This window comes from Cynara cardunculus, assembly GCF_001531365.2.
Source record: "Cynara cardunculus var. scolymus isolate 2C chromosome LG 14, CcrdV1, whole genome shotgun sequence".
NCBI classification, from domain to species: Eukaryota; Viridiplantae; Streptophyta; class Magnoliopsida; order Asterales; family Asteraceae; genus Cynara; species Cynara cardunculus.
The window spans coordinates 3,257,393-3,266,750 of NC_037541.1; the positions used below are offsets into that span (position 1 = coordinate 3,257,393).

At 33.5% G+C, this 9,358-nt stretch overlaps 1 protein-coding gene across 1 annotated transcript; it reads left to right on the top strand.

The window, feature by feature from the left end:
- The first annotated feature begins 1,311 nt into the window (after positions 1 to 1,311).
- Positions 1,312 to 8,843, top strand: LOC112526468 (floral homeotic protein AGAMOUS-like). The gene is made up of 7 exons (XM_025136750.1): positions 1,312 to 1,547; positions 6,438 to 6,519; positions 6,865 to 6,926; positions 7,166 to 7,265; positions 7,845 to 7,886; positions 8,117 to 8,158; positions 8,667 to 8,843. Exons 1-7 carry the CDS (start codon positions 1,318 to 1,320, stop codon positions 8,841 to 8,843), a joined length of 735 nt encoding a protein of 244 aa, XP_024992518.1. The 5' UTR covers positions 1,312 to 1,317.
- The last annotated feature ends 515 nt before the right edge of the window (positions 8,844 to 9,358 follow it).

A 9,358-nucleotide genomic window follows, 5' to 3' on the forward strand; every position in this document is an offset into this window, starting at 1 on the left:
GCGCTTACCAAGTCACTTTACTTTATTGGATGAATATGACAATCACTAAAAATCTTACCCAGCAAGAGCGAAGACAAGAATCAAGAGTCTTACCATGGTTAGTGCTTACCGTGATAAATTGTTGCATACGATGCATTTTACTAAATAAAATCTTACCTAGTAAGTAAGCGATAGTGCTGAATTTTATCGGTAAGTGCTTACCGGGTAAGCGTTTAGGTAAACGGCCCCTTAGTAATTTCTTTCCCAAATTTCAAAAATATCATTAGGTTCGCAAGTGGCATCTCTTCAATCTCTGGAAAGGTCAAAATATAACAAAAAAAAAGGTTTTGAACAAGATCCGCAAGTGTAAAGACCAAACTTGTACACTAGATAAAGGGGTCTGCAAGTGGCACCAGGTGTCGGGACAAATTTACAGATTCCTGTCCCTGCACTTGTCTACCTGGTTCAGTAACTTCTTGTTTTTATACTTTTGACCCCTCTGGTGCCACTTACAGACCCAGTGACTAAAGTCTGAAAATGACTACTTTAATTAATTTCCTAATTAATACCAAGAGAGTCAAAATATACATGTGTGACTAAGCAAGACAAAATAATGACAATATTTCAAATAGGAAAGGGGGAGTAAAAAAGAGTCATCCTCCTGTAACTCACAAACTGTTGCCTATACATATACTAAGAAATATGGATTGAGTGTAATTTTGTCCAAAGTTTCATTCATCCATCATACCACTTCACTTACAAAGGTCTCTCTCTCTCTCTCTCTCTCTCTCTCTATATATATATATATATATATATATCTCAATGGGTCTTTTCTTTTAAGCACTGAAAATCTTCATATCTGATCTGAAAGAGGGCAAAATGAGTGAGATCCATATATAGCAATATAGTTTTGCTTTGTAAAAACCTTCAAATATTATACCAAAACTATGACCAGAAAATGTTGGTGTTAAGAGAAGTGATCAAGATTAATGGAGTTTGTTAATATCATGGACAAGGGTCATTGTCAACTTTATAAAAACTCATCATCTACCCACCTCTCCCTTCCATTTTCTTGCATCTTTCCTGTTCAGATTTGTGGGAAGGCCCTCAAAAAGCAAGAGAGAGAGAGAAAAGTTTGAAACTTGGTTGGTTTCTCTCCTCAATTATACATATTCATTCCTCAACCCACCCACTCTTTCTGTGCTCAAGTAATCAGCAAGGCCATCTGAAACTATATCTCATTTCTTCTCCTTAAAGTGAAGTATATGCAATTTACTTGAGGTATTCATGGAAAATTCTGATGCCATTGAGCTTGATTTCAGCTGCATCGATCGATCCATGTCGTCGTTTCCAAATGACTCCGGAGACATGTCTCCACAGAGAAAGCAAGGTAAGGGAAAGATCGAGATCAAGCGGATCGAGAACACCACAAATCGACAGGTGACTTTTTGTAAGCGCCGAAGCGGGTTGCTCAAGAAGGCCTATGAGTTGTCTGTTCTTTGCGATGCTGAGGTTGCGCTTATCGTCTTCTCAAGCCGTGGCCGCCTTTACGAGTATGCTAACAACAGGTATAATTGTTTCTCAAGTTCTTGGATCATCTTGCTTTTTAATTTTAATTTTAATTTTAATTTTAATTTCTTTTGTGGGGTGTTGTTTTATTCCTAAGATGATGCTTGATGACAACAACAAAAATTAGGTCAAATTTTATCTATCTTTTTAGGGTTAAACAAATAGTACATCAATAAATATCACATCTGGAGAAGATATGGACACGCTCTTCTGTTATTTTGTGACATATTTTTCATTTTTCAATTCTTCCAATGGAACAAACATTCATTTGTTTCTCATACATTTTGGGTCTTGTTTTTTTTTTTATTAACCTGGATATCCAACCCGCTACGGGTCTTGTTTCTTTCCCTCAAAGAGATCGTTTTGATTTTCTTGAATTGATCTTTTTATGATCCGATCTTTGTTTTCATATATGTTGTTGAAGATACCAACATTGGATCCACTGTTTGGATATGTTGCAAGCCAATGAGCAAAAATCTAAGAAGTGTATTTGCAGACCTCTGAGATCAGCTTCCCTTTTACCTTCATTACTGTTTGAGCTCTCTCTCTCTCTCTCTCTCTCACACACACACACACACAAAAGTAAGTGAAAGCAGAAGATGTTGTCAAGTTCCTATTTGCTAAAGACTTCCATAGATCAATTGGGGCCAGTTTTTTTAGGTCAATATGAACAAAATTAGGGTTCATAAATGCAAGTACTTTGCCAGTTCTTTTCTCCCCATTAATTGGGAAAACCCGAATTTTTCGATATATATACTGGGGATTATTAATAAAAATGCATATTGAAATGGGTTTAGTTTCTTGATGGTCAAAATTACCTAGAAAAAGAAAGAGATGTTTTAACAATCCATAATTAAAATGGTTTTTTTTATATAAAAAGGGCATAATTTATATGTGAATTCATAAATTAGGGTTTTATGATCCAGGATAAAAAGGAATATGGGGTTTATCTTTATCTAATAGAAATTAGGGTTTATTTTATTAATTTGTTTAGGTCTAAGGGGCTGTTTGGCAGTTGCTGAATGGTTTTGTGTAGAATCATTAAGTGGTCAGAATGATTAAGAGACTTTCATGATATAGTGCAAAATGAAATATAATTGTTTGGTAATTGTTTAAAATGAAATTAGGGCTCTTAATGATTAAGAGAGACTCATGATACAAAATTAAGAGTCAGACTTTTTTTTGTCAAACAAGACTCAGATTTTAACGATTCAGAGATTGTCTCTTAATGAAACTATTAAGAGGTAAAAGTCACTAACTTAACTTTTAAGTCTTTAATTCGAAAGAGAAACCAAGCTGTTAAATAGTTGATGAAAATGCTTTTAATTAACTCTTTAACAAATTGGCTGGTGGTTTTTTTATAAACTAACAACAATAGAGCTAAAGAAAATGAAAATTACAGTTAATGAAAAAGGAAATGAATTTTTATTTACTTTATTTTAATATGTAGGAATGAACTCATTATATTATATAAAATCCAAACAGTTTTTACAGTTAATACCTTTTACTCCACCCCTAAATAACCATACAGATTTTGGGCTTTGGGTTAGATTACCACAAAGAAATCTTCAATAAGAATGTTAAGAACCCTGATTTTACGTTCAGTTCTTTTTGACTTTGTGACATAACAAGTGATAACCATTTTTTCCCAGTTCCAGAACTCTTTGATGGTGAAATAAAACACACACACACACACACTAGTCTTTACCTTTGGGTTGTCCAGTAAACACTTTTCCCAAGCTTACCATGCTGTTGAAACTAAAACAGCAACCTATACAACACAAGAAGAGACACACACACATAGGGGCATATATATATATATATATATATATATGGTATATGGTATATTTCAAATACAATCATATCTATTTATACAACTAATACAACCCAATCAATTAATATTTATGAAAATGATGAGAGTTTATTTATTATGATTTGAATATTTATGGAAGATGACTAGAGTTCATTAATTATGACCAATATTTTATTTTAAGAAACAATCAAAACTTTTATATATATATATATATATATATATATGTCAATGTTGTTTTATAAACCAATGGAATCTAACAAACCGTCCAACTCCTAAATCAAGTAGTTTCGAGGCAGGATTATAGGGAGCTTATATTAACCTCACCCAGACAAGGTATTTATAAATTGTGTGGTTCATTATTTAATTGAATAAAATTGTTTCATGAAAGTGTTTTAATATGATAAAATTGTTTTGTATAATTCTTTTCTTCATAAAAATTGTTTCATATATTTTTGTTTTTTGTGTAAATGAAATTGTTTCATGTATTTCTCATTTTGATGAAATTTGTGTCATATATTATTTATTAATCAACGATCGTATATTCTTGATGAAATTGTTTCATATATTATTGACTAATCAACCCAAATAATTAAGAAAAAATGTCATTGAATAAGGTTTATACGATTTGTTAGATTTACATGGTTTGTAAAATAACCATCCTATGTGTGAGTGTGCGCGTGTGTGTGTGAAATTGACTGAAATGACCATTCCTCTTTAATCAATTGGTCTCCTAGTTTTACCCAAATTGCACCATCTCTGAAAATGGCATTTCTCTAACTTACGGAGGTAGCTAAAAGAAAATAAATTACAATTTCTACCTAGATCTGCAAATGGCACTTCCCTAACTTGTGAACTTGGACAGAAATTACAGAGGTGAAACTTGCGGATTTGGGTAAAAATTATAATTTTTTTCTTCTCTTAGCTACCTCCGCAAGTTAAGGAGATGTCACTTGCAAGAGTGTTAACATTTGGATAAAGCGGGGAAAGTAATGATTAGGAGACCAATCGAAATGAAGAGAGAAATGGCTGGGAGAACAATCGACATAAAAAAATGGTAATTTCAGTAAGGGGCCGTTTACCAAATGCTACCCGCGAGTAACGTTACCTTACCAGATGAATATGACAAAAACCAAGAATCTTACGCGGTAAGAGCAAATACAAAAAACAAGAGTCTTACCAATAAGTGAATGTGACGACTCTTACCCGGTTAGAGCTTACCGGGCAAATTGTTGCATACGGTATCATTTAATGGACTAAAATCTTACCCGGTTAGTAAATGATAGTATTGAATTTTACCCGTAACCGCTAAACGGGCCCTAAATTTCCCTATATATACATAGAGAGAGAGAGACGCTCACAAGAGGCATATATATATATATAGAGAGAGAGAGAGATTGATAATGGTTTGTCTCAAATTTAGGGCATTAATCATAGATCTTGCGTAGGTGAGAGAGAGATAACAAACAGGGGAGCCAGTGAGAGGGTATCTGATGCATGGGGAGAGAGGAAAGCCGTACAACAATGTCTGCTGCCATGAAATGGACGCCTCTGATTTACTCAGAGCTTACAGAGAGAGAGAGAAAGAAAGAACAGAAGTTTACGAGGAGGGTAAAAGGGTGAGGGTTAATCGAATTACCCATGGTGTAAAGGGTTCTCGACACGTGGCCAAAATCTGGCCGTAGAAAGTTGTAACCAATCATAATGATAGGAGTATTGACAGCGTGGCAGAGACAACCAATCAGTAACTTGGACCAAAAGAAGGTAATATACAATATGTGTTTATATGGTATCCTTAAGATCTCCGAGAGAAAGTGAGATTTTATTCACTTTCGTACACTTTGTGTTTCCTTGAACCACACAAAAATCCTACGGTTTCTAATGCTTTTATCATTTCATAGATTGACTCAAGATTTAGCAAAGGGGTTGTTATTGATACTCACACTATTCCATGTTATATACATGTTCCTTTTTATCTTAAAATCAGATCAAGTTATATACTGCAAATGTAAATAGTAAGTCTTGATGTTGTATCAGTAATATATAAGAATGCATTTAAACCATCTCATTTCATATGCTTTTTTCGCTCGCACCAATTACGTTTCATACCCCTTTCTCGTTTGCATACCACTCATATGGGTATGAACAGAATTGACCTTCAGTAAACCAAGAAAAAGAATTAGAGCAGAACACTGAACACGACATACTTATGTTAGTTGGTTATATGATTTCATTATATATCATATTATGTCTGATAAAACAATGACATTTGATATATTTTACTTGAAAGTAAAATTTTGTGAAATGGGGTGTATGCAAGTCTTATTTGTATTTCAAAGACTTACAGAGTTTGTTTTCTGTGAACACCCTTGACTCGACTCCAAAAGGTGTCATCACCCGTTTGGCCGTTCCCTTGTTCAGTCATTCCTATATTTGGAAGAGGAAGCTTTGTCTGGTTCAAGATATAAGATGGTTGGCTTGAATTTTGTGGATCGATTGATGGCTAAATTTGCTGATACCAATCTATTAAAGTAAACTAAATGACAAAAATACTCAAATACATAGTCTTAGATTAAGTTCATATATAGTAATCGATTGCTATGGAAATTGAATATGTATCTGAATGCATCCTCAAGAAAAGTCATATATAGAGACAATGAACTTTCTTATCTTTGCCAGTATGCATCAATGTTATGATGCAAATCTCGTATGCAGACATAACCATTAATCCAGAGAGTGGAGCGACTGCTTCCTTGAAGACCCATGTCTTTCGAAAAAGTGTGTGATCTTGACGATGCTTATGATCTTGATGCTATACATTATGTCGAGTTATGTTTCCATTTCTTCGCACCATCGTATGTAGTTTGGGATTTTTTGACCATCACTGTATATTTTAGTTCTACTTCATTCATCTTTTCCTCGATTCTTAATTAAAGATTTATGCTAAACTTCTTTTTGAACATTATAACATTTGTGTAGGAATGACCATTCTCCAATTCCCCCTCTCAACTTTCACTTTTCTCGTAGTATAAACTAATAACTTGTAATGTTGATGGTGCTCATCTTCTTGTTATTGCAGTGTTAGAGGAACGATCGATAGGTACAAAAAGGCGTGTCTGGATCCACCTAGCGGTGGCTCGGTTGTTGAAGCCAACGCTCAGGTACCCTTCAGAACTTAGACTCGCTACGAGCATATGAGCATCCACAATAGTGGACATTTTCTTCAAAGCCTTTTGCAAAAAGAAGGGGGACCCACAAACAAAAAAAGAAAGCATTTAGAGAACTTGTAACTGCATAAGCAAAAGGAAGTTTTTCGTTAACGGGGCTTTCCTAAGCTTAGATGGTCAAAAATACTCTCCGAAAAATCTCTATTGTGGATGCTCACAAAAAGCCACTAATGGTTGGACCTGTTGTATATGTGTAACCTATCTGAATTCTCTATAATATCCCTTATAGAGAGAGAAAAGGTTCCTAATGAAATTCGATATAATGGCTTTTCAATACAGTTTTACCAACAAGAAGGTGCAAAACTACGTCAACAAATCGCAAACCTTCAGAACCAAAACAGGTACCTTTCTTAGATGTCATCATTATATACTTCTGTAAGCCAAAGGTCTTTACAAAACCAACCGTTATACTCTTTAGGGTATATCTTTATATGTCACGTATGCATACATCTTATCCTCTCCAGACCTCATATCTGAAACATACTTAGATTGTTTGGTTTGGTTTTAGATATTCATTCATATAGATCTTTATAAACACAATATAATCATAATCCTTTTGTGGAAAAAGGCAATTTTACAGGAACATCATGGGTGAATCTTTAACAGACATGCCGGTGAAGGATCTCAAGAACCTCGAAGGCAAGTTAGAGAAAGCGATCAGCAGAATCCGATCAAAAAAGGTAGCTCCAATACGATTTCATTTCGTTCTCTAAAGCTACATTTAGGAACCAGCTTTCTATCCATTTCTAACCTCTGAAAGCTTTAGAATTATAATTTCTACAGATTCTGATGCTATTTTCTTTCTGATGTCATATATATATATATATATAGGAGCGATCAAATGAAAACCACTCCAATTTGTAAAAACCGTAAAAACTACTATCATTCGTCGATTTCATTGTTTAATCTTATGAAATTTTTTTCATGAAATTGTTTAATCTTGTGAAATTGTTTCATATAATATACTACTTAATGAAACTGTTTCATGTATTTCTCTAAAATTAATGAAACTGTTTCATGTATTTCTTTAAAATTAAAATAATGAAGATGATAATATCCATGATTAACATCATCCACAATAAAAATGATTAATCAACCTCTCATAATTACAAAAAAATGAACAAAATGAAAAATTATAATTAGTTGAATGAAGTTTGTACGGTTTGTACAAATTAGGTGGTTTTTATTTGAACGCTCCCCTATATATATATACTAATTACTTCAGTATTCTAACATCTTTTTTTGATCAAAAATTGTAGAATGAACTGTTATTTGCTGAAATCGAGTATATGCAAAAGAGGGTAAGTGATTCTGAAACTGTAATACAAGATTCGACATTTTGTTTTCGGAGGCAACATTATTTTTCTCATCATAAGTTGTTGTTGTATGCTATTTAATTTGTATAATTGTATATCGAGCGTATATATACGGTTCTCCGTATATTGAAAGATACAAAATTTTAAAGTCTATATATGTCGAGTTCCTAATCATGAATTAATCCTTTCCGATGGAGGACATTTTTGTAATGCAGGAACTTGAATTGCATAACAGCAATCAATTCCTCCGAGCGAAGGTATATCTCTCTTATCCGTTACAACAAAATCGACTTTATAAGACGTCAAATATGTCTAAATGTCGTAATAGACTACTTTATAAGACTTATGTTTATAGAACCAAATAATTGTACATCCAAGGTAAAAATATCATCAATAAAATGTTATGACGTATTTGGACATCCTAACAAGTTTGTTATAACACTTTTGAAATACACTGTCATATTGGTTTTTTTTATAGTACAATTTTAAGAAGTGTGCCATAAACGCTTTTATTTATTAGACATTTTTTATTATAAAGTGCGACGTTTTATTTCAAAAGTATCATGAAAAACTTGTTAGAATACCCAAAAAAGTCGTATATATCAACTTATTGTAACACTATTCTAAAAAGCAAAGTTGTTTGGCACTTTAAATTTAATTATTATAAAAGAATCTATTAGAACATTTAAACATATCTGACGTTGTAGCGATCTATTACATAAACCGGCCAAGTTCATCGATTTTATTCGTTTGATGATTGTTTAGATAGCTGAAAATGAAAGAGCTCAGCAGCAGCAAATGAGCTTGATGCCAGGAAGTTCCGATTACGAGCTCGTGCCACCTCACCAGCCGTTTGATGGTCGAAACTACCTTCAACCGAACGAGCTCCAATCTGATAACAACTACTCTTGCCAAGATCAAACGCCTCTCCAGTTAGTGTAAGCATTACTGATCAAATCTAGATCAACAAACCCTAGAAGTTATAAACTCCACAGACTCGTTTAATTTCTTGATGATGAATCGAAAAGCCCCATCTCCACACACACACACACATACACACATATGTATATGTATATATATATATATATATATATTTGTTATATGATGTTTGTGATGGATTGGGTGAATGGATTCTGCAGGTAATGACGATGATGGAATTAGGGTTTCTGATGATGGATCTCAAGTGGAGCTGCAATAACCTTGATCATAATGCATGATAATTAACAAGAAGTAGACGACTGATGATATAATCTGGTTGCTTTAATACTGAATTCCTGTGAATCTATATAAGAGCAAGAATTCTGAATATGTAGTTTTAGTATCATCGTCTTGGTGTATGCAATCTATTATAATACTGTGAAGCAGCAGCTTATATATATGTTTCTTGTTGTAATCGTCTTTCTTACGTCATGCTGAAATTATGTTTGGTTGACTAGAATAAAATTGGTTTAGAGTAC